Below are 26694 nucleotides of genomic sequence, written 5' to 3'. Positions count from 1 at the left end.
AAAAAATCCCTCTGAGCAAAACCATCATGCAATATATATTTTCTTGAATGCTGTCAATGTTGCCCTCCCCAGTGACTTTGTTTAGTAGTTCTCCAAGGCAAAATTGCTGAGAAGTAGTTATCATATTTTCATATATATTGATAGCTCTAATATTTTGGAGTATTTATTATGAGACAAAAAATGTATTTTCATCCCTCTGGTGGCTATTGTGATGCTAAGCCAATTTCAAAAGTAAAAAAGCACTATCAAATGCTTATTTTTTAATGATTGAAGAGTAATATTGTATCAAGTAAAACATTTAAGCAGGAGAAAATGCAGTAAATTAAATAATAATGATCTGTATGCTTGAGTTAACGTTACAGGTGGAATATTTCTATTACCTTGATTATGATAAGGTCCACAGTGCATTCTTCAAGTTCTGATTAACAGCACTATTTAATACACCTAGTAAATTAAAATGCAGAAAATGCTCATGGTGCATAAATCATGCCCACTGGTCTGCAAATTTCAGCTTTTATTATTGGGAAAGGGAGAAGACAGTGAATTACAGCTGTTGTGGTTTATGATGATAATGATGGTTATTGACATTATTATGTGCCTTCACAGACATACTTGAAGTCCAGGTTGAGGAGACTTGGCAAATGTAATTCTTCAGTGAGAAAAAATCATCATGAGCTATCTGCCTGTATGTTGGAAATGCTGAAACTCAAACTGACTAGAGATATTCGATTCTGCGAGTTCAGAAATTATAAGCAACAAATGCAGTTACATTAAATGTAATCCTAGACTTTTCTCCTTAAAACATAGGTTTCCAAAGATGTGCAAAATCACTTTCAAAGACATGCAATTCTTCTGTTGAATTAACTGACATTGCAAGTAAAGAGATGTTTTGTTTCAATGGAGTTCTCTGTGTGTTGCCATTGGGGAAATCTACTGAAACAAGATCAAAAAGGATCTTTAGCCCACAGGTGCCCTGAAACAGGACTTGTGTTGTACCAAACCACTAATTGATCCAGGCTTCTCCTCCTGCAACCAACCACATGTGCTCTTTCTAGATAGGCATAAGAACATCAAGAAATCTAGGAATTAGGCAGATAAGGCTACTGTGCTTTAAGCTAGTTCAATTGTGCTCTCCTCTGCTACTCTCACTACACCAAATTATGAGCACATGTGCACAAATGCTTAACAAAGTATTTCCTGGTTCAACATGAGAGCCGTATCTCAAAGGAGCAAGGCTCTGTTGTGAAATGCAATTACAGTAATGGATTAGGTTGATGTTTGGCAAATGTGCTCCTCAATATGTGCATCACTGTAGAAAGCTGATTAACTTATAGACAAGAGGTTTATTTGACATTACTAGCTCTGCCATCTTTCTGTTTATAGTGCTAGTCAGATAACTTATTTCCTCAAAAAAATAAATTGATAATAAAAAATCACTCATTGTGAGTATAAAAAAAAAATATCACCCAAAAGGAAAACTTGCCAATCATGGCTTCATTTACAATAAATACTCATGTCAGCTGGACAGGAATTCTCCATTAAAAACAGTAATTTGGTGAAGTGAACAGGATTCCAGGGCTGATAGGAATTGCAGGCATCCTGCTTGGTTACAGCTGTATAAAAAGCTCACTTTCAGTGCCTCTTATCTGGACAGTGCAGCTTTCAGAGGCATTTGTGCCTTCTGGACTCAGAGATATAAAGTGGCATAAATAACTCCAGCCTCAGTGCTCCAAGGTAGAATAATGAGATTACTGTTTGTTTGGTTTGGGTTTTTTTTTTTTTTTTTTTTTTTTTTTTTAAAGGGAAACTGACTGACCGACATTTAGGAGAAAATTGATTTTTTTTCCACTGTCAGGGTTAAGACCCATCCAGTAACCAAGCCCCAATACAGAAACTCATTTGCTCCCCAACCAGCAGGATCAGGGAGAGAACTGGAATAGTAAAAGAGAGAAAACTTGTGAGTTGAGATAAAGAAAGTTTAATAGGGAAAGCAAAAGCCATGCACACAAGCAAAGTAAAGCAAGGAATTAATTCACTGCTTCCCATAGGCAGGTAGGTGTTCAGCCATCTCCAGGAGAGCAGGGCCTCATCACATGTAACAGTGACTTGGGAAGACAAACATCATTACTCTAAATTTCCCCCAACCTCCTCCTTCCACTCACTTTATAAACTGACCATGATGTCACATAGTTTGGAGTATTTGTTTGGGTCACCTGTCCCAACTGCATCTCCCCCCAACCTCCCACACATCCCCAGGTCCCTCACCAGTGTGGCAGTATGAAAAGCAAAGAAAGGCCTTGGCTCTGCATAGGCCCTACTCAGCAATTAAAAAACAAAACAAAACAAAAAAACAAACAAACAACCCTCTCTTTATTATCAACCCTGTCTTCAGAACAAATCCAAAACATTTCCTCACAGCAGCCACTGTGAAGAGAATTAACTCTGCACCAGCCAAAACCAGCATACTCTTGAAATTTAAGAGAAAATAAAAGAACAAGAGAAGCTCTATAGCTATGTAAATTATATTGATTCAAGCACTTTTTCAAATATGATTGTTACTTGTGCTATTCAGGTACCTGAATAATTCCCCTTCAGGGCAATTATTTTTCTCGATTGCCTACAGAAGGAGATGTGTTTCGTGCTACAGAACAGCAGTGTATATCCTAAAAGCCTATTTTGAGATATAAAAGCCAGGAGTTGCACATCAGGTCAACACTCTCCTGCCCTGATGTCCCAAGAGAATGTGAGAGCACAGCAGTTTGTACAAGGTGACAGTAATCTCACTGACAACAAGAGAACAAAAGCAAAGCAAAGGAAGTGTTAATCCAAGTGCTCTGGATTTTCCTTCATCATGAAACAGGGTAAAGCCCAAAGCTTTATCCAAATTGTGGTTTCTCAGTGAACTGGTTAGCATCTTCTGAGCTTAAGTGACCGTGTTCCACTCTCAAAATACATTCATGCATCAGGCAGACTATATCTACTCATTACCCTGTGCCACATTTCCCATTTGGCAACTCTATACATATATCTTTCTGTCCTTATCTGTGGTCTGTGCTCATAAAATACATGGTGAAGGACATCTGAAATTAACAATGTGTGACTAGTGAGCTGCAGATAATCATGCTGTCTGAAGAAAATAAATTATAAGAAATAATACAGATTATTTCAGCCAAATATGGTTCTTAATTATATTTATAATTTGACCACTTCATGCACATACAAAATACATCAAACTCATAATGATAAGAAGCAGACAATGGCCCCCAAATATACAAAGAAGCATTTTAAATAATGTTGTGCTAAATGCACATTTGTGCATACCCTTCCAAAATACACTGTCACTCTTTCTCTTCTTCCATAGATGTCAGAGCACTCTTTGAACAAGACCTTGTAGTTCTGAATTCTCACAGGCATTGCAACCATGAAAGGAGCAAGGTGTAAGCTAAAAATTTAAGTTTTAAAAGGCAAATAAAGAGGTAATGCAATTCTCCACATTTAAACACTAAAGAGATGGGCAGCTAAAAATTTATACTCTCATATTAAATCAAGAATCCTGATTTCCATATAACATGATTTCCACCTGAAATCTCAGAGAATGAAACACAAAGTTATATTTGTTCCATGAGGCTGAGATGCTATAATTCCCTTCTAATAGTTAACTAATTATACATTTAGCACTAGATACTTGCAAATGAATAAAAAAAAAAAATAAATAACTCCCACTGTTGTTTAAAAAGAAGGGGACTCCATAAGTCATCAGAAAAGGATTTTAGAAGTGTTTTAGAAGTTCTTCACCAAGGGTGTCAATTTGTACAGGGGATTAATTTCAGATCATGGATGCTTGTTCTGTGTGTGTTCTCTGCTACAACTCTCAATGCTGGTGCTTTCCATACAGCTGTAAACAAATAGGAGATCCTACATGCAACTAAGTTCCATTAAACTGTCCCAGAAACATGAGTTCATCCAGTCTGCTGTCCCAGACCAAAGCCAACAACTGCATGAATTCATGCAAGGATCTGCAGAGTGTCTGGTCCCATCTCTTGGAAATATTGTAGCTAAACCAAGTGCAAACCCTCAGATTCACTGATTCCCTTAATAGGCTGATGAAGATTCATCTGCTGCTATACCCACACCAGGTTAAACCCTGTTTTCCTCACACTCTGGTTGCTGACAGTGTGTCATGTGCTCCTTCCAAACGCGGGGTCAGTCTCTGCTCCCAGAGGAGCACAGCAAAGCTCACTGGTCCAGTCAGCAGCTGTGAACTCCTCTCCTCTCACAAACAGCCTGTTTGGAAAACACTGGGTTAGCAATGATTGCTGCCTTTGGTAACACAGCAAACCACAAACCCCTGTTACCCAGGCTGTCAATTCCCACTATTCCAGGGCTAGAATTTGAAGCTCAACATTAAACTCTTTGTAGGTGGTGAATCCCTTGTATATTTTCTTCATGGCATAAAAATTTGGATCAGCTTGGGATTTCCCCTATTGGAATCATGTTCTTATTTTAGCAGCTAACTTGTTTGTGACTCATTTGTGTTTATATTTAACTTGTATTTATGCTTGTGTTTAACTTCCCTTTCTTATTTTAATTTTCAATTTAAAAAATTCCCAATCCAATTCATATTGTAATATTAAATTTCTCAGGTATTGAAATGCTAGGTTTTCTGCATTTTCTGAACCTGGTTTCTTAAAACAAGCTTTCCTTACATATATATATATATATATATATATAAATATATATATATATATAATATATATATATGTGTGTGTGTGTGTGTATATAGATATACTTTTTTTTAAGTCAGTCTTGATAGACCTAGATTGTAAGCAACTTAGTTCTTTTGATCTCCTTTCCTGTTATCACTCACAAAAGGAGCAAAGCAGCCCTTTCGAACAGAGATCACACATCAGAAAAAGGTTTATGTGGACCACATCTTGAAACTATAGAAACACAGCTGCATAATGCTGGTTTTGTGTTTAATTTGCCTCCTAACCTTTTATGACTGCATTTTACCCCAAAAGTACATTAACAACATAAAGCATCACTTATTTAAAATGCTGCCTTTCCAGTATAAATTACTTGCAACACTGCCTTCTAAATCTGTGGCTTTAGCACACGGAGACTAAAAGTGTCTGCTGAAAGCAAACCAGCTGGGGATCTCGGTTATACTTTGCTTATACATATTTCTTCAGAAAAGTCATTTAAATATCGGGTTTCGCTTTCTTTTGCCACAAGAGGGCGATGCCTTAATTCGTGTCACCACTAAAGCAATGTACCGACACAAGATGGACTCGTTTTGTATCTAAACCATTATTTCAAATTCTTATATAGATAAATTGATGAATTTCATTCTTTCTGTGTTCTCAGCATGCATGTGGCTTACATGAAGTTACTAGGCAATATTATTTAGCTGTGTGAGCACACTGCACTTCATAAATGGCTGATACTGAAAAAAAAGGTGGGAAGTAAATAGGATTTCCCTTCATTATCTTTAGAAGTAGCAGTACTCTGTATTAACACAACTCATTCTCAGTGATGAACTCAGACAGGTCACAATCAAAAGGAATAAGATCTTAAGATGTGCTGCTTTCAGAAGCATGAGAAATTTGTGAAACAAAGAAAAGATATCTCATACTTTTCATCCACTTGTGAATGTTTTAGCTATTTGAATTTGTTAAATATGCCATCATGTGCAACAATATACAGCGCAAGCACGATCCACACAGGAAACTGATTCAAGCACTCAAAACCTGAAGATTGTCACATCCTCCCTAATGTAAAACTGATTGCATTTACTTACTTAGAACCAGCTAGTTGAGAAGATTTTGTTTAAAATGCTTCTAAACAGTCATCATGAGTGTACAATATAACTTACCATAGCATTTTTGTTTTAAGTCCAATATTTTAAATATATAAACCTGTGAAATTTACTCAAACCAGGACTGATTTCTCCCTCTTAAGTCCAAATAAAATTTTGCTCAGAAACAGTGGATGGATTTTGTCCATCAAGAGTCAGCTATGTTCCTGGGCAACCGGTAATGCTCTGGCCTGATCCTTGTCTTCTTCTCCTGAGGGCTGGCATATTTCCACTTAGATGGAGACATTTTCAGCTTTTTTCTCTTCTTATCTGTACACCACACTTTTTCACAGTATTCTTCCACCCTCTGGAAGTTGCTGTAACCTATCAGTTGAAGAAATTCCTTATACCATGGCTTTGAAGCCTGAGGTATACTGCTCTGCATTGGGCATGGCATTTTGTGAGGGATCTCCTCCTCATAGTCTTTATTGAACATTTCATCTACACGTTCTTCCTCGACTATTTCCAGGGTGATTTTCCTGACAGTGTGAACAATGCTGTGTTCTACTGTCTGACAAAAGTAAGTCCCTGCATCCAGTCGATGCAGCTTCAGGAATAAAAGGCCAAGGTTCATTTTTATTATTCTATCATCAGTCTTCACCTGAAAAAAAACCCATAAAATGCAGTTACAGAGCACAGACCTTTGCTATTACATTAAACCAATTCAATTATATCTGAACTGTACTTTCATGACTGTAATACTAAATTTTGAGAGGAAGAGTAGAGATCTACAAATTTTTAATTCATAGTGTTTTTGTAATAACAAAAATATTTATTTGAAGTAAAGAAGAGATTGAGTTGCAAATGCAGAACAATCTAAAGAATCTGGGAAGCATGAAAGAACATATAGTGAAGCAGACAGAGCCATGTTTTAATTGTAGAGGGAAATAAGTTTTGCAAATAATCTACTGGATGGGAAAAAAAAAAGGACATTTGCCAGGTGACCTTTAATAAGGATCCCTGTGAATTCTCTTGTAGACTGGTATGCTTTTGAGGAGACTTTCATACATGTACTTGCATATCTAACTGCAGGACCATTGTGATCTTAAAGCCTCAGTTCTGAATCTGCTATTTGAATTCCTTCTACAGCTCCTGAGTGCTACACTACTGACTACAAGACACTCACAGATGTTGGCAAGCAGGGAGCACTGAGCCGTCTAATCCAGCAGCAGGAGTGGCCAGGAAAATTGTATCCACAGCTTTTCATTTAAAAGTAAGGTGATGAAATTAAGCAGAAGTACTGAGTGATGAAGGGATCAAAAGCAGCCCTGAAGAGAATGAACTCAGGACTTGGGGGTACTGAGGGACGAGTAACTGGATGAGAGCTGGCCACGTTCACTTATAGAAAACCAACTGTATCCTGTGCTGTATAACAAGAAGTGTGGCCAACAGGTCAAGGGAGGTGATTCTCTCCCTCCACTCTGCTCTGGTAAGCCCTCACCTGGAGCGCAACATCCAGGTCTGGGATCCTCAGTACAAGGCAGACATGGACCTGTTAGAGTGGGACCAGAGGAGGGTCAAAAAAATGAAGAGAGGAATGGGGCACTCCTCCTATGAAGAAAGAGAGAGCTGGGGTTGCCAGCCTAGAGGAGAGGAGTTTCCAGACCTTATTTTTACCTTTCAGTACTTAAAGAAAGATGAGGATATAAGATACTTATTAGAAAGATGGGGACTTTTTTACTGGGCCCTATAGTGACATATCTACACGGCAGTGATAAATACATTGATGTGTGTCAGAGAGGCATTGAGGAATGAATACAATAGCACTCATGAAGTACTTTCATAATGGTAAAATACACATAAAAGAGGCAGAGAATCCACCAACACACCTTTGCAAAAAAAATTGTAATAAATGAGTGAGGCAGCAAGAATGAATAGAAGTTAAGACAGACTAACATTGGAAATAATACATGCACATTTCTTCCCTGCAAAAACATACCAAGAGAAGTGATGGATTTTCCTTTGTTTTGAGATCTTAAATTAGCTTCACTACATGTAACATCTGCTTTCAAGATGTTGAATGCAAACACCAGGTGAAATTCTCTGGTCTATTAATTCAAGAGACCAGATGAACATAGTGATTTTCCCTGACACCCATACACATTTCAGCAACTGGTGGCAGAAATTCAGTGAAGATGTAATGCTCCCAACAACAGGCCCTTTATTGAAAAAAGTTAGTCTATAAGAATATTTACCTCTTCCTTCTTAGTTTCATGTGCTCGCTGGACAAACCAGATTACTTTTGCTTGTAGGGTCCGAGGGGTGCATTCAAGAAGGGTGCTGTTGTACTCTATTCCATAAACAAGTCGCTCCTCAGTCTTCTCCAGAACTTCACCTGGAAGGGAAACAAATGTTTCAAAAATGTCTTACTGCAAGTACTTGTTACACTCCATGTTCAGGGTATATTTACTTTCAGAAGTAAAGCTTAATTCAGATCCAACCAGACAGTGAATGAAAAGTAATGTTTAAGGAAGATCTGACCGGCTAAATTAATTTTCCCATCATCTCAGGCTTTCACAGCATCTGACCAAATTGTGCTGTGACTCATCTAAGATTATAGAGAAACAGATCTCAGCCTTTCACACAGCTAATTGCTTGTGCCTGGTTCTTATGAGTAGTTAATTTCATTTTCACTCAGTGAAACAGGAAGATTCAAAACATCTTTAAATATAATAAAAAAGTTCATTTTTTTAGGGATAATTACAGCACATAACTGTTAGCAGAAGGATACTATAAATACTCTAACCAATATTATACATATTCATGCTATACATGTGTTAACTGAATATACAGTTTGGGCCCAAGGGTGCTAATAAAAACAAGGTGAATGAATTAAATCAAAATTTAATTCTGGTTCTCAATACAACAAAACATCTGGAGGAGGATAAACCAGTTGTTACACTGGACAAAACCAGCTGCCTCATTAATGAAATCATCTTATTCCATAATAGTGAGAAAGATTCTTGAGCCCAAATACCTTTATACCCTAAAAAAATACACTGTTTTATATAGTTGTTGTTTCTCTGTTGTATTTCAAACTTGTGGAAGAATTAGCACTTAATATTGGAATATAATTTTCCAAAATGTACAATATCCTCAATATTCTCTAATGGACTTCAATTTTAATGAAGCTTTCTCTGGTAAAATATATATGTGTGTATATATATATATATATATATATATATATATATATATATAAATATTTTAAGTAGTATTTCTCTGGATATCATTCTAGAAGAAACTTTTATGTTTTATTTTATGTTTTATTTTTTCTTCTATAAAAATATTGCGTATTATCCTGCAAAATACAGAGCATTTCCATGCAATTGTTTTCTTTCTGGTTTTCTATTCCCAATACCCATGTTTGAAAACCTCACTTTTCAAGGTTTGGATAGCAGTACCATATCTTATTTTTCTTAAGAGAAAACTTGATCATAAATACACATTTTTATTCTGTCATGTAACTGCTCATGCCTGTTCTTAAATTCTAACTGTCCTGACTATTCATACACATTTCAGAATGCAGATCCATTGTTTCTTATCCCTGCCACATCTTTCTGCTTTTTTTTTTTTTTTTTTTTTTTCCTGTTGGAAGCCATTGGGATGCATTCTCCACGTCTTTAGTCTGAATGTCAGTGCTGCAGCAGCACATGAACATTTTGGGATGCACCTGGCCTGCCACTGAGACAGTCACCCTTAGACCTGGATGGCAGGGGCTCAGCCCCATGGCTCCTAGAAGAACATGGTAGGAACATGCCAGTGAAAACAGCAGGTGAGATCATGGTCTGGCTCGTGCTCTTGGCAAACCCTGTGCTGGCTGTTCCAGACCTTTACAAGCATTTGTACGTGAGTGAATAGATTACCAATGAACTGCTGGCCAAAGCACTGCTGCGCTGCGTTTCCGTGCCGAACGTCTTGTCTGCGGAAACGTCTGGAGGGAAAAAAGTGGAATTATTTGAGAGAACATGTTTAGCTTACATGCTGTTTGGTTTATGCTAAACTAGCCTTCAATTAAAATTTAAGAAATTAAACCTTGATTGCATACAATTTACCATTGTTGTGAGAAGTGCTCATTTATAAATCAGTATTTTGTCTCTACTCAACCTACTGAGAGTCATGTGTCTGAAAAAAGAAATATTCTTGTCTGGAGAAGAGGTACAATTATGTGTCCATTTCATATATAACTATACTAATGTTATAAATACGAAAACAAGATCCTTTGAACTGACTGGGTAACATTCAGTCATAGGGACCTTTACTCTGAGTTCTCTCTCTCTCTCTCTCCAGAAAGGAAAGAAAGTTTCCTTTTTTAATTTACCACAGTTTCCCATGTAGGTGAATGGTACTTCTTTTATTCTTTACTCTCATGGGTTTTTTTTTGTTGGTTTTCTTTTTTTTTTTTCACTTGAGAATCTCAACATGTGGAAGAAATATTTTATTTTATTTCACCTTTGTACCAGACAGTTACTGAGCTCATTTTTCTCAACAGGGAAATATGCACATTCATGAATGCCTATGCCTAGAAAGCGAACTGGTGAAAGAACTGTGGTTGGAACATGTAAGCCCTATTTTTGACCTGGAAAAAATACAAGTCCTTTTGAAAGAAAAATACTTCTGACTTTTGAGGTTTGAGTTTTTTATTGCATTTACAGAAAAAAAAATCTATTATTATATGATGTGTTCCCAGAAGAATTGTGCCTTCGTATAGAATTTTTTTTTCTTTGAGTGTCTTGGTAAATAAAATTAAGATTGTTTATTTGGGAAATAAAAGACCCTATTGGAATGCTGTATCTTGCTACATTAGTATGTCCAACAAGCTCAAATGTAGTTTTTCTAAGGATACTGTTCCTATATTTGCATAAAGAGTAATTCTATACAGTATTGCCAATGCCATACATAACAGATGAACAGAAGAAATATGCAGTGCAGCAAATCTTACACAGCAGGTATGTGTATAGTATAAATTATGTTAGAAACAAACAAAGCCAAAGAGTTCTGTTATTTTTTGCATTTACTAGTGAAATAAGTTTATTCTCTAGTTCTATATGAACCCAAAAGACAAAATTTTAATTTGTCACAAGTCGAATTTATTGAAACTATTTAGATTAACACCATCTAAAAGTCTTGTCCATGGATGCTACTCATTTAATTTTTAATCTGGCTGTAGACACTGATTATTTTCTGAATTCTGTCACCCATATGAACTCCTGATCCAGTGTTCTTCGTGGACCAAGATCAAAGCTTTAACCTCCATTGATATTCAGAGAAGAACCAGTGTTTTTCCATTGTTGTTTCAGGGGAATCTGGAAATTCAGTGAATACTGCATTGGGCTTTTAGGGAAAAATGCTAACAATACTTGCCTCCTATGAAAGAAAATCTGAGGTAGCAACTGGGCCTTGTTCTGCCCTGGGTGTTGTCATTGCAATATGTAGTGTCAGTGCTGATAAATGTTGTCACCAGGTCTGAAAGTCTGTGTGTGTAGATTACTCAGAAGAGACAATCTCCTGCACAAATATATGTAAACACTATAGGATATGCATTAGCCTTTACAAAAACAAACAAGACAATCCCGCTGCTGTCAGGTCCAACAGCCCTGTCTCGCAGGAACAGGTAGCAAGCATGTTCTATTTACTCATGAGTTCCTTAAGATCAGTGTAAAGCTAAAAAAAAAAAAACTAGTTCTATAAGACAAGGTTATTTTTCCAGTTGTCAGAATCATTAAAGAAAAATAAATGTTTGTTGGATGGAATTTTACTGTTGCAACTGTGACAACTGGGACAGATACAATTATCAGTGCCTTCACTTACTATTATCACAAATAGAAAGAAAAAATAGAGAGAGGTGATGAAAGAGAGGGACATGCTGGGAGATAAACTCATTTCACAAACACTGACATAAGTCTGGTATTATTGTATTTTTTCTTAGAAATTATTTTACTCAGAATAATAGAGTATCAGATAATCCCTGAGATAAATTACTGTAAGGAACAATTTTCAGTGATTAACAAATGTACTGAATGTAGGGAAGTATCTTTTGCAATCTATAATTTCATTGATTTAGATTTCAGCCCTTAACTCTGTGCTTTCAGGAACCTAGTAAAAATGATCTGCAAGAAAGCAATACAGTCATCATCATCATCATTATCATAATCATAATTTTCATTTTTCTTTATTATTTCCCAAGAATGTATGAGGCAAAATCAAAAAGTCTTGTGAAGAAAAGGCACCGCTGTGCTTTGCATAAGTAAATCAGGAGACTGCGTGCCTGCTGGTGGAGTGGGTGATGGAGAAAGAAGACAGAGAGGGAGAGGAGGCAGGGGAGAGACAGCTTCTAAAAATTAGCTAAAGAATCACACTATACTTACCCAAGTTCAAAGACTTTTTTAAGCTACTTCAGACCTTTTCCAGCCTGGAAGGTGAGCTGGTACAGCAAAGATTGGTGCTTGTTTAGATAAAAATTGAACCTGCCTAAATCAGATTGCAGAGATAATAGTGAACTAAAGCATTTAAGTCCTGGACTTCTGCTTTCTCAAGTGCAGTTCATGAAATTTGAATGCAATAGAAATTCATTCTGCCATCTGAGGTATTTGCAGTATTCAGGAGCCACACACCTGTAATTACCACAGAATTGTGGTGTGCTGTGCTGCCAGCATCAAGATATGGAATTTTGGACTCAGTTTTTATTTTTTCCTTAATTAAATCCCACATTTAATTAATTATCCAGGATATAAATGTACAAGGACTTATAGACTTTCACAATTTAAAAAATTAATAACAGACTCCAAGCATAGGGGTTTTATATTTATACTTCACTTCTCTCTAAATCTGTTACATGCTCTAGTTTACATTTCTATTAAATGCTAATCTAAACACTTGTTGTACCTTGGAGGCATCAAGATCTAAAGCAGGCGGCATTTGGACCAAATTAGAGAGGACATGTTGTACATCCCTGCCCCAATTCAATTCTTCGCCAGTAGAACTGGAATTAAAAAGAGAGCTTGGACCAGAACACTTACCCACTAGAAGCACTGCTCTTACAAATCAAAGGTCTACCTAAATGTACAGAATGAAGACCACATTTGAGCAGAGACAGGTGATATTAAGGTCAGCTCATGTGTATTGCAATGTAAAGCACAACTCCATGGCTCCAGTGAAGGGACAAGTATCAGGAACAGGAGAAACAAGTGCTGTCCAATGCCCCTTGCACTCACATTACTTGCATTACCATGTACAGCTTGAGCAGAAATCTGGAGCCTCGAGACAAGGCCAGACTAAGACATGAATGTTCTGGGATGTAGCATTTATTAAATTAAAAGCCACGGTAGGGTTATCAACCAGTCAGTGCCACTTGGTATCAGAGAACTCCACACTGTCTGCCAGGACCTGCCTTGTCCCCAGTACTCTTCACATGGTACTTGACAGGAAACTACCTAAAACAACTTCCATACACATGTCCCTAGTGCCTCTCTCTGCCTCTCCATGTACCACACAGTTAGTGTAAGGCCTTAAATTTAAAATGCTCTGAGCTTCAGCTGTGACCTAAAGTGAACAAAGCAAATGCCATTCATGCCTCTCAACACTGTTAGTCTTGCTGGCTGCTCCCCAGACTCTGATATGGAAAACAAGTTTTGCAGACTTCAAGAACATTCAATTGAGTGCAAATCCCTTCTCCACTGCTACAGTGCTTATCTTAAGAGAAGGAGGGAGATAGCAGCAGTATTTTCTTCTTTTGGAGGCTGACCTGCTGAATGTTGAGGAGGTAAGGCACAGGAAGGTGCCTGGGTGCTGCCCATATCACTCCACCCTGGATAAATGTGTTTTCAGGGAACTTAAAGGCTGCTACTCTGGAAATTGTCTTAGGTGAGAAACACGTACAACGAAGTCCAGGCCTCAGTGAGTTTCTCTCATCTTTTCTTAGACAGCAAGTAGCCTGCACAATATAAATGGTGATAACTGCTAGCAAGCTAAAAGGCTGATGGCAAATTTTTAACCCCCTCCTTCCCTCCCAAATGACTTTTACATCATCAGATGAGTAACCTATATGCTTTATAATTATGATAATCCAATTTCTACTTATACTGTAGGACATTAATCTCCCTGGCCCACTACGTAGCTGCTCATCTTTCTTAATCCGGGGCCTGAAAATTTCAACCAGACTCATCTCACCCTGAGCAGTCAATCACAGCCCCCTTCTTCCCTCTCCTATATTCACAAAAGGCACAAGAAAACTATGCAGTCCTGCTTGTAAAAGCTGTGTAGGTTTCCTGCTTGGTTTAACCTATTCCTTAGTGCAGTAAATCCAAGAGATTCTCAATTATGCTGAGTCACACACTCTTTCTCATTTGTACTTTTAAATGCGCCTTATCCAAAAAATGATGTTACCAAAGGTAACATCACTGTATTAATTATCTTTTTAAAAAATGTATGGAAATGTCTGTTATGCCTGAAAATAGTCAGCATGCATTTGAGTACATCCGGGTTCACGGAAAGATAAAATATGCCGGATGAAAAACAACTAAATACAAAGCCCCATATTCCTAATTTTCCTTAAGAAACAATAATGCATTTGGGATATTGTGACTTGGTTTGGACTTAAACATCTCCACAAGTTTTCAAAACTCTCTCTGGAATTTATTCCATTCATTATTATAGTCCTTGTAAGTCTAATATAAATAAGCATATATTTTTAAAACCAGTAATTGCTAAAAAAGCCACAGAAATTATTTGAACTATGCAATTCCAAAATTTTGCTGATTCAGGTAAGAAATTGCTCTGTCTAGGTGACAATGCTGACTAATTTTTGTGAAAATGTCTTGATTAAAACATGCATGCTCTAGATACTTGATCTGTGTAGCTGAATTGCAGAACCTGGGTTTGAGAGGGAAGGGAGGACAACAGGTCCCAGGGAAATTATTGAATGAAAGAGTGAAGGTCAAGGACCAGGAATAAGTGAAGGGTGATACAGAGAAAGAGTCTCCACAAGGAAGAATTAAAGCACCCAAATCAGGTGTGTGCTTTAAACTTGCCTCTCGAGTAATTTGCCTTTCAATCCACTGCTGAAAACCTAAACCAAACCTTAGCTTTTGCAGAAAATCTGTTCCAGTGGATTTTGGTTGGTGAAGGTATATTACTAATAACAAAGCATCTTCTTTGATTAATTTTTTTAGATATTCCATTGTATATGTTACTGCAGTGTGATATACTTGCTGTATAATACTACCAAACTAGGTCTCTGGTGTTGCAAAGACATGTTTGAGGAGATTAGGGTTTACAGTGTGATGCAAATAATTACAAAGTGACTTAGCTCTAATCATAAAAAATATTCCTGCTACTGCAGCCTATGCCATCCTGCGAGTTTGGTTCCTTGCAAGCCCCTACGGTTATGCTGAGAAATTAGAAGATGACATCTCGTGGGTTATGTCTGAGGGGGAGATACAAAGTACTCTGTGTTGCAGTAGAAACTGTTGATGTAGATATTTGTAAAAAGCATATCAGAAAAAGCAGGAGCGCTCACCTCTTTGCCTGCACTGCTGTGGGGTAGTACCGGGAGCAGGAGATCCCGTCCCAGGCGCAGTAGGGATCCCGAGCCAGGCAGCAGTCGGCGCAGGCTGTGCCATACATGTCACACTGGTGGAACTTCACTTGGGCTATGACCTCCTCGGATCCCACGTAGAGCTGTTGCTGCAAAAAATGCACCACATAGGATTCCTAGAACGTCCACTAAAACTTCTCTTCCCGAGGCAGTTATTGAAATTGCTAAATTAATTGTTGCTTGTTGTACTTCCAGCCTGTGACCTGATGGAGGCAGAGTTACTCTGCAGGAAAATATCTGATTACAGATTAAGACTCTCCTACTGAGGACAGAAAAACAGAAAGAAGGCAAAATGAACAAGTTTAGTTTGGCATTTCCTCGCTTCTGAAATTTCAGCTTTGTGTTTGAATAGGCAAGGGTTTACATTTCTTTTTCTTCATCAGATATTTTCCAATGCCTCCCTCTTTACGCTTGTCTGTCACCTAACTGATCTGCACAAAAATCCCAACTTGACATGAAAGAATTTAAACAAAGAAGCTCAAATATGCAAGGGGCACAAGCAAACTCAGTTTTAAAATGGGAGTTTTCAAGTAAATTTAATTCTTGATGTAGCTACTTAGAATATGGTCACATATTTACATGCACTGTAGTGCTATGATTTGTATAATACCTCAGTGCACAGGAGATAGATGACAGATAGATAGATAGACAGATAGTTATTAAATTGTTTTCCTGTTGCTGTGCAGTCTTTCCTTACAAATTAGCTGGTCACTATCTACTTCTTTAGTATTTATTTGCATGGTTTGGGTGGGGATTTTTTCAGCATTAGCATTCATTGTTTGAATCTTTTGAGCTCACAGAGATGTCCTTTTCAAATCAAATAACAGATAATTTAATTCTTCAGATGCTAGCACAATAAATTCAGAAGAGAATAGCTTGAATTGAAAGGAATTTGAGAAAAAGTCTTGTTGCTGATGAATGGAAATTTTCTGAACACAGAAATATGCATTGTGCAGTGCAATAGAAACTGCTTATGCACAGCTCACTTCCACAGTTTTACCAGTCAGAAAAAGGATTCCTAAGTTGTGCCCATCCTAGTGGCCAAACTTAGTCCATAATTCCTACTCTTCAATCAAGCTGTCAAAATCTGGTATTTTAAAGTTACTTAAAGCTGGAGAATACTGACCCCTTATTTAGTCTATCACAAAATATAAATTTTAATCTGGATAGTCTGTTCTTGTTCCTTATTATACTTCTTATATCTCTTTAGATCATAGAAATTTAACTTTCAGAGATGCCAGGAGAATAAAGTAGGAGAGGCTGGTAACAGCAATGCTTGAAGACTTTTTCTGGTGAGATAAACCAGATGATAGTAGCAGGAACTCAATCTGCCAACTCGAATGAAGAGAAAACCTAGGATACTTGTTTGAGGGGAATTCTTTGTCTGCAAATGCTGCAGTGTGATTGTCCCAGAAGACATGAACAACACTTTCAATGAGACATATGAGATGAGATTTTCTCTTTTATCTTTTAGCAGGGGTAAAGACTTCTTTAAGTCTTGGTAAATCACAGGAAGGAAAAGAAGCATCTGATATCTAGCCAACTGAACATCAAAGAACATTCTTTCCCAGTCTCTGCAGATAACAAGCTCAGCCCTGAAATGTGATATTTTACTGTACCATGACTTGGTGAAGACTGGTCGGTGTTATAAGGATATGGAGACATAGGTAGAAAGGAGGTCTCCACAGTAACTCCAAGTTCAAAAGAGATCAGTGAAAATGCTTGAGGTACAACTTTTTTTTTTTTTCATGTATGCTCAACTATGTTATATTTCTGCTGATTTTAAAGATAAAATTACTTGGTGCCAACACTGACCCTAAGACATATTCCAATATTTAATTGTCCTCAGTGTCAGAAAGCTGTTTCCTGTTTCAAGAATCTGTTTATCTACATTCAACAAGCTGATCTTGGTTTTTCAAACTGATGTTGCTTTGCCATCAATGTTTAAGAATCCTCATACACACAGTAGGAAGCCACTTCACAAAATAAAATATATATATGACTCTCCTGTTCTCTCTCAGTCTTCTTTTTGATCTCTTGAAAATGTAAAACTACTTTTACTTCTCACAAAAAGTTTTTTCTTCAACTACTGGGTTGCTCTGGTGGCTTTTTTACAGTTTTCTCCAGATTTTCCAGATATGCCTTGAATTAGTAGAGTTAGCACACCTCTTGGGAGATGAATATAATGGACGAATGCTACTTCATATTTTATGATATCTCTGTTTTACTCTTCCAACACAACCGTTTAACCATGACAATACATGGAGATTTAAAGGTAAGGCAAACATTTGAAAAGACACCAAGTCTTTCTTCAAATAATCACTTAGGGGCAGCGTTAGATAATCTAGTCTCCAGAGCTGCTTTCACAGTCCATGGGAAAAGATTGAGGCAGGAAATAATTCAAAATATTTCAACCCAAATCCTTCTCTGAATTACCATCACAGGACTTTGACTTTCTGCATTACATACAGGAAGAATGCAAATTGATTAGACACCAAGACTCAAATAACTCTTTGGGGCACATTCACACCTCCTAATAATGCAGTTTTCATTCTTTTTTACTCATGTTTCACTGTGTCTATGTGCATCTACATTGCACCGGATGTCTAACATCACTGTTGGACATGTTTAACATTAAGATATAACTATCCTCGGATGTTTATAATGGCAATTAATGGATGTTTATTAATGGAGATTATATGATGATATGATATGATGATATATGATATGACATATGATATGATATATTATTGATATGATATGATATGATATGATATGATATGATATGATATGATATGACATGATATGATGATATGATTGATATGATATGGAAGAGAATCTGCCCACAAGAGTAATAAATTGGGTGTTTATATCAGCAGAAATTTTCAGAAACTCAAAAAGAACTCAGGTCCAAACAGCCTACAGGGCAACTGAATATGTGGGAGAGCCAGCAAGTCTCTTTTTGCTGATATCCCCATGGGGCTGAAGCCTGTCTGCATTTATCAACAAAGAACTTTTCTGTGAATTGCCATATCCACAAGCTAATCCCTACTGTGATTAGTACAATAGTAACTTATGAAACAGATTGGTATTTACTTGCTCTGATATGTATGGTATTGTGAACTAAGGATATTTACCACTAGAATTGAAAAACATAAATACATTATAAAGGAACAGAGCATATAACCATAAGTTTATATTACAGGACAATTACATGTATCCAACCAGATTTAATTATAGATGCTGTACATCTGTCTATCTATCCATGCATCTAGTTTTGTGCAATTTACAGCTTCATTACAATTGAGTCACAATTGTCATATTTCAAACTTGTAAAATACTTACCCTTTTTGAAGAGATTTCCATAGAAATAATAGGAACTGGCATCTAAAAAACAGGAAATATTTGTTTGCAGAGAAAAAAGAATATCTTTTCACTATGTAAATAAATCAGGTAAAATAGTATTGGAATATACTTATTACCTTCATCTTTGCTAAATACTTTGACTTTCTTTAAGAAAGATGTGACAAAATTGTGACTTTCAGAAATATTGCTTTAAAACAGTTTATTTGGAAACAAGCAGCCAACACTTAATTCAGGATTATCAGAGCTACAGGAACACTACAATTTCCCTGTCAAACATGACATTAGCTCTTGTCACCACTGAATGTCTTTTGTCCTGCTTGAGAGTGATAAGTGGAGTGTTCTTTATAACAAAACATTCATTGAAGATAAGACAAAAATAGCAGGAATTCCTTCTTTTACCATTGTCCTCTCTGCCCTCTGTTCAGATTTCTTGGAGCAATGCATAGCCCCTCATAGTTCTATTGAAAACTAGCTTTAACAAGAAGGGCAGATTCTGTGATTTTCCCCGCAGGCAACAAGTCAGTAGTTACATTGCCTAAATTCAGGTACCAAATTTAAATGTCTAACTTTAGATATAGATATTATTTAGATTCTCCCTATAGCTTGAAGCAGGTTAGCCTTCTGCTTTATTTGGCCAACATGACATGATGATACTCACTAAGAGAATTAAATTATGTTAACTTTGTCGCTTGCCAAGAACTGAGTTTAGTCATAGGTTATTCTTTAGGAGAATGGGCTTCTGCCTCAATAGGACCCATGTTTGCCCACTGTAGAGACAGGTCAACTGATTCACCCTTTCTGAGTGGACTTTTTCTACCTGGATCTCATTTAAGTTTCCATGATTGTAGCAAGCACATTTTTATGTGTGCAGTTATACTTTTTTAATTACTTAATTGGATACAAGGGAAAATTAAACAAAATGCAATAAGTTTTTAATTAAAAGTCTCACTTCAATGTCCAAGCACATAAATAGAAAGGCAGATGTTGTGATTTGCTTCAAAATGCTTTGGTACTTGGGACATTAGAAAAACTTCATTTGAAAATGAAGGTTTCCTGTTATAAAATTGCTAGATAATTGGAAAATTTCTTGCACACAAGTATTATATATTTGAGTACCCTCAGATTTTTCTGAAATTTTAATTCTGCAGAAAATTCAAGACTTGTGTATATACTTCATATACAGCACAGTTCACCTTGAATACTTGCAGCTCTTCAAGAATCACTTCTTCCATTGATTCTGTCTCTTGATTGTAAATTGTTATGACTTTCAGCACAATACCGTTATCTGGACACAAATTTAAAACAAAACAAAGTGAAAATAAAGGTTATGATTGGTTAAAATATTTATGTGGTCTTCAAATACCTGAAATGACTTCTTCAAATTGATAATGGATTGAAATATATAAATAAGAAAAGTTAGTTGCATTGCGCTGTCATTAATGAGGATTCTTACTCTTAGGAAATGAACTATATGACAATTTGTCCCTGGCAAGTAAGAGTCAATTTAGACACTTGTAAGATACATAATTAATTGTATTTTTCAAACATTGTGTCATAACCCATTGTGAATTGCAAAAGAATCACAGAAGGCAACCATATTCAAGAAAAAGAAATGGGAGTAGGTGGAAGCCTAGTGCATTGAGACAAGAAAGCAGAAAGTAGCCTTAATTATAGGATCTGAATGTTTACACTAGATAGCAAACTACTAATATCCTTAATTGCTGACAGCAGCTCCATTCCCTCAGGAAAAAGTACAAGAACCTTCAGGGGCTCATTGCAAGCAATTCTTACAATTCTGTAAGGAAACACTGAACTGCTGTTGAGCTGAAGATGTAGTCGAAGAGAGATTAATCAAAATATAAGATGCACATTCAAAAAGACTAAGGCACATTGGACTTAGATTTATCAATTTCTCAGTCTCTGCAACTCTTGGAGGAAAGTAAAACACACAAATAACATCTGGTCTTCCACCACTTTGGTTTTTCCTTGCTGGCTATTTATAGAGAAACCTTGCTCTCCTTAATCTGAAAATCTGTCATCAACAATGGCAAATATTGCTTCTTTTCTTCTGTTATTTTCAGTCACCTTTGGTTTACAGGGGACATATTAAGCAGGGAAGCACTGGGCCAAATGTTCAGCAAAAGATCAAAGGGTGAAAAAAAAAAGAGGAACCGTTAAACTGGGGTCATACACCATTTTTCAAAGAGACTGTGAAATCAAAGGCAACCATTTTGTAGTAGAACAGTGAAAAGAATTTGTATGCTGAGCTCTGATTTTCGTAACTAAGTCCCTCTTCAAATCCTGCTGACAGACATGTGAAAGCTCTTATGTTCAGACTTTGCCTTTGATGAACCTTTCTAACCTGCACCGCTACCCTAAGGAAACTTGCTCAGCTGTAAGATGCTGCTTACTTATGTTACACAGCAGGTGTTGGACTGGGATTTAAAAAAATATATCAACCCTTTCTAACATTATATTGCCCAAATAAGCAGTGATTTTTCTGATGGGAGCTTTGCCAGAGTAGCGATTGCAGGTTTCATTTCAGAGTTTCTAAAAACCAAATTCTTTTGCTGGAATTTCATGTCACCTGAGATCAGACAGCTTGAGAACACTAGGCAGCTGCTAGGGGCCAGTCCAGCACAGCTCTAAAGCACACTCTTAAGACACTTCCGATTCAACTTTGTTGAAAAAAAGACTTGTGTACAAGAATATTTGATGCTGTCTCAATTAGAAATGCAAGGAGAAACTATGAAGGATGTAGGATCCATTGTAAAATCTGCTGTACAGAAATAAGTGACACATGATACAATGTTTCACAGACCATGGTTAAGTCCATTACCAAGGCCATACCAAGGCTGTTTAAAACCTTAGAAAACAGCACTAAATAAAAATAGGACTTTGCTATTCTATGAACATGATATTTTTGAATGTTCTCAACACTGAAATGTACTTATCAGAGGAATTTCATTAGTAAAAAATAATTCACTGGAACTGCTTTCCTAAAGAAAATGGTCAAAATGATTTGTGATACCACTCCTGCTGTTAAATTGATTAAATGTGAATGTAAGAATCCTTGGTTTTTTTTTCCAGACAGATTAGATGTGAACTAAGTCTTGTGTAGTTCCAGCCTTTCCTCTTGTTTTCTTAAGTTTTTCTATTTTTAAAATGCCTTTAGGGTATTTATTTTTTCTCTGCTTTCTTAGACTCAGTGCAGGTATATGCTATATTTAGCCTTTATTGTGTTTGTTAGGAAGATGCTTAAAAATTCTTGTTAAACAAATTCTCTATATTTTAATAAAATGGCACAGAAGAAAGACAAGAAAACTTGGCAGGAAACTTCTAAAAGTTTTGTGGTTTTTTTGGAATTGGGCATTTCCTCCTTCCTTCCTTGATCAGTGTTGAAACCCAAATCTGGAAGCTGGTGGGTTTTTTTATGGTATCAGCTAGACTACTTGTCTCCAGAACTGGGGAAAAGAAACGGTGGAATAAAACCAATAACTTGAACAGATATTTTTAGAAATCATATCACCTTTGTTTCTCTCAGGTCACCAAGTCTCAGCTTAGATACATGACAGTGTTCTGAAGTTTAAAGAATAAGGCTGGTTGTTCTGCAATTTTTTTAAAATATTATTTTTTGAAAAGAAAAGAAATTAAAATGGAATCCTATACTTGTTTCTCTTGCTAGTTTTTAAATAGTTCCCCACCATTATTATTCTATATCACAGTTAGCATCACAGTGAAGCACATGCCTAGAATGACTAACGCCCTCTGTAAGGTGAAGGCATGAAAAGTTGATAAAAATAAATGCTCTATTGATTTGCTTAATCCTGGAGAAAAAAAAAAAAAAAAAAAAACAAAACAAACAAACAAACAAACAAACAACCAAAAACTTACTAAAACATAAATGTAAATATTCTTTCTTGCTCTCTTTATTTACCTGTGCCAATGAACAAAACATCATATTGTCCATCTTCAGCCTCCACTCTGTCCACTGCTATTTGTTTAAGATTGTACTTTCCGTCTGTTTTAACTAGTATTGGTCTCTTATGAACAGGCCTGATGGGCTGATACATCAGTGGATGACTCCTGGCAAAATGTACAGCTTCATCAGGATAGTCTTTAGTGGTAGTGTAGAGCCCGCCGTTCACCTTGCTGGCACACTGCAAAAACATAGAACACTGAATATACTGAAGGTTTGCCCAAGAAATTGTCAGAGAAGGGTCTTGTTTTCAGGGATAAAGACAAGTCTACAGAAAACCAAGCACAGAAGACCACAGCAGGAATTAGGACTGTGAACCCTGTACTTTATGCACGTGTGGATTATTAATCATGAGAAGAAAGGAAATGCTGGACAGTGCCTTGGCATTGTCATGTTTAGGAAGCAGGAGTTTGTCCCTCTTTGGCATACTAAAACAGAATAAAGGGTTACACTTTTAGATTGTGACAAAAGCCATAATGCTTATTTCTTCCTCAGACTCATTTTGAAGATGTAATCAAAATGGCCATGGACAGAGTGAGAAGAAAGGGGGCTTCTATTCCACTAGAGAAACAGCCATGCAAAGTCAGCAGAACTCTAATGCTTGAAATCAACCTCCAGTCTTATTATTTTTTGATTGCAAAATGTATTACCATAAGAAACTAAACACACTTAAAATATATGCCATCAGCAGCAGTAATTCTTGATTTCAGTCATTCTAAGAGTATTATGTTCGATTCTGATTCCTGACTCTTGATGACAGTATTATATATCACAGTTTAGCTTCAAATACCAATGTTTGCCCTGATCAACATACCAGTTTGTAAAGCAAATAAACTTTATGTCAATGACTGATTAAAAGACGCTTACTCCTTCAGTCAAATGTGCAATTAGAGATAATTTACTGCGTTAAAGAGAGAAGTTAATTTCAGGATGCTTTGTGAACAAGACAGTGTTTCCGAATTGAGCATAGATCCTACATTTCCAATTTGCTTCACGATGTCTAATTGAAACAATTTATGATCAAGCTGGAAATATCTCAGTAACCATTTTCTTTCTCCAAATATTCATAAGAGAGTGTGGTTTTAAGAAGCATTCCAAGCAAAGCCTCAGTAGCAGCCTTTCTCCATTTAAATTGGATTTTTCAATCAATAAAATGAAATACAATACTCCTTATGTTTACTGGAAACAGTAATTTTAAGCTTGTGGTCAGCTGTAATCGACAATAACAAACTCCTGCACTTGTCAAGCAGGGCAATGTTTGTTTCCACTTTTTGGGTTTAGCTACAGGAATGTATTTTTTCACTGTTGACTTAAAAGTGATGGTTTAATCAACCTAGTGATGGAATTTTACCAGCTGTTTGCAATAAAGAGACAGAGTTGGAGCACAAGGCAGGCTAAACCTGTTCTTCCCATGCACTGCACAGCATATCAAATGAATAGGCATTGCCAGGTTCCCTTTGCAAAGTTCTAGTCCTGGAGAGATTTAATAAAAATAATCATTCACAAGCTTTTCATTTTAATTAAATAAAATCAAGTAGTCTAGAATTGAAACAGTAGATGCAACTGTCTCTGAAGTCTGTCAACCCCACTTGATGTAGCTGATGTCATTTCACACAGTCTAAATGAACTAAATAAACCAGGAGAGACTATGGCAGAGGATTGCGGAGTCTGTCAGAACCTGTGTGACTCTTGACAGTGGCTTTCTGTTTATTTAGCTTTAAGCTCTATTCTCATTCCTCAGATATTTATTCTTTACTCATTCAATACCCAAGATCAATGAGTGCTGACTCTCAGAAATTCCCATTAGTAGGTTATTTTTTGCCTCTTGCCACTGTCACTCCTGTAACAGGAAAGGCAGTGGGATTTATTTTACCAACATGCTGCACATTGTTTGGAGTGTGAAGCCTAGCACTTGGCTACAGACTGCTACACAATTTCTCTTCATGCAAAAAGAAAAGACCTCTAAACTGTGCCCTAAATGAGTAGCTAAAAATGAATCAATTCATGCTCTGTTACCTGGCAGAGCCATCTACTTCAGTCTCTGATGTGCTCTGCAACACATAAAGAAATCCACAAATTAAATCTCTTAGCACCCTGGAGAGACCTGCTTCCTCAGCTAATTTTTTCCCTAATATTAGGAAATTATTTACACTCTTCTGCTCCTTTTTCTGTTCCTATGCCTTGCCTTTTTGGGGAGGAGACACTCTAGTCTGACCCAAACACAGCCAAGGAAGAGAAGCATTGAAAGCAAGTGGAACTTAGGGCAGTATTCTTATAAATCATTGTCAACCTTGCTGAAGTGCTGGCTCTGTGTTCTCTCCTTCTTGCCAAAAAGACACCATTTAATCTTCAGTGCTAGGCGATATCAATGTAATAACTGCAGTCATTAATACTGAATTCATGGCTGTGTTTAATGCTAGTCCAAATAACATATGTGAGGTGTCCTACTGCCCAGAAAAAAATGAATACCACTTAAAGAACTTGGATCGTATCATCTTTGCAAAATATACAGCTATTCTGCAATCCATGTTTAGTACAGTCTCATTATTTGGTGAAACTGCAAAACCTATACATTTGCTATAAAAAATATCAAATAGGAAACCAATAATTCCTGTGAATTCAACCATTTGTCCTAAAACATGAGCATTTATTTACCTGTTTTTCTATACTGACTCAATACTAATGACTTCAATTGATGTGAAACAAACAAAATATATTTGGTATTGATGTCAGCACTGCTACAGGGGTATCTAATTGGTTAAGATGGTAAAATCATATTCATAATGTTTAAATCCTAGATAATCTCTTTTTTGGAGTATCTTCTTCTAAATTTTGGCTTATGTCTTCTCTTCCCCAAGAGAAGTAGAGAAAGATATTAATTCTAAATTATTAATTTAAAATGAGAAAGAGCATGCATTTGAAATCATATGAGAGGGAGAAAGGCATCACTGCAAAGGAACAGACAAGCTAATAGGCCTTTCCACCTCTCATTCATGAGATTCAGTGATAAATTAATTGTATGCAATGCTTACTTGTGGAAATGATTGCTTTTAGTATAAAAGAGAATATTGATTCAGTTAGCAAAGATAAAACAGCACTGAAGGGAATGTCCTCAAGCCTGAGAGGAGATTAAGAGATGAAGTGTGAAAACTGGGGGGGGGGATCTAACAGCTGTTAGAAATGTCTTTGCTCAGAGTTAGAAATCTGCCCAGTGCTGATGTGACAAGGGGTAGACCTTCATGAGTGCAAAAAAAAGCAGCTTTGCAGCACATGACAATCACCATGGGTAGGTAGGTAGTTGTAATCCCAAAAGGCACAGGGCAAAAAAGAAATCCTGGCTGTTGTGCTTCCCTGAGTGCCTGCCTCCTCCTGAAGGGTGTGCCTGCTCTGTGAGATGGTGACAAGCTCTGCAGTGCAAAGGGCACCTTTGACCTGCACCAACAAGTGCCCTCCTCACCCATCAAGTGGGGATGTGAGCACCTGGCACAGAAACTGCAGAAACACTAAAAAAGACACTGAAACAGGAAAAGGGCTTGAGGTGAAGATTACTTGTGATGTCCTTGAGAAAACAACATAGCAATTCCTTGTAGAAGGTAATTATTTGTCTCTTAAGTCATGAGTTTGTGATTTCCTCCAGAAATCTAAGTACCAGACAGGAACAGCTCCATACATGACAGCACCTCTATAGCTGCTGAATGCTCACTACAGTAATTCCTATTTAATTGCATTTTCAAATACGTCTTGTTTCTTTCCTTCAGTTAATAGCCATTAAAAAAAAAAAAGTTTATAAAAAATCTGTATGAAAATTACCAAAAACCATGAGTGATTTTTTTGAGTTTGGTTTTTCACAGTGTTGTTTAAATATTTTTATATTCTTTGTAAAGGATACAGAACAGGAAT

The 26694-nt window shown here is 36.7% G+C and overlaps 1 protein-coding gene across 2 annotated transcripts in view; it reads right to left on the bottom strand.

Moving 5' to 3' along the window:
• Nucleotides 1–4967: 4967 nt before the first annotated feature.
• The window catches only part of SEMA3E (semaphorin 3E), a 131176-nt gene continuing 109449 nt past the window's right edge, over nt 4968–26694 (bottom strand). For both annotated transcript variants that reach the window (XM_068189557.1, XM_068189558.1), the window contains exons 12-18: nt 22753–22975; nt 20009–20100; nt 18795–18836; nt 15372–15538; nt 9721–9788; nt 8053–8192; nt 4968–6458 (exon numbers count right to left, since the gene is read on the bottom strand). In XM_068189557.1, coding sequence (XP_068045658.1) covers nt 6006–6458; nt 8053–8192; nt 9721–9788; nt 15372–15538; nt 18795–18836; nt 20009–20100; nt 22753–22975 — 1185 coding nt within the window. In that variant the 3' untranslated portion in view covers nt 4968–6005. The remainder of the gene's footprint in view (nt 6459–8052; nt 8193–9720; nt 9789–15371; nt 15539–18794; nt 18837–20008; nt 20101–22752; nt 22976–26694) is intronic.

The sequence above is a fragment of the Anomalospiza imberbis genome, chromosome 5 (assembly GCF_031753505.1).
Source record: "Anomalospiza imberbis isolate Cuckoo-Finch-1a 21T00152 chromosome 5, ASM3175350v1, whole genome shotgun sequence".
Classification (NCBI taxonomy): domain Eukaryota; kingdom Metazoa; phylum Chordata; class Aves; order Passeriformes; family Viduidae; genus Anomalospiza; species Anomalospiza imberbis.
This window is presented reverse-complemented; position numbering and strand designations above follow the sequence as displayed.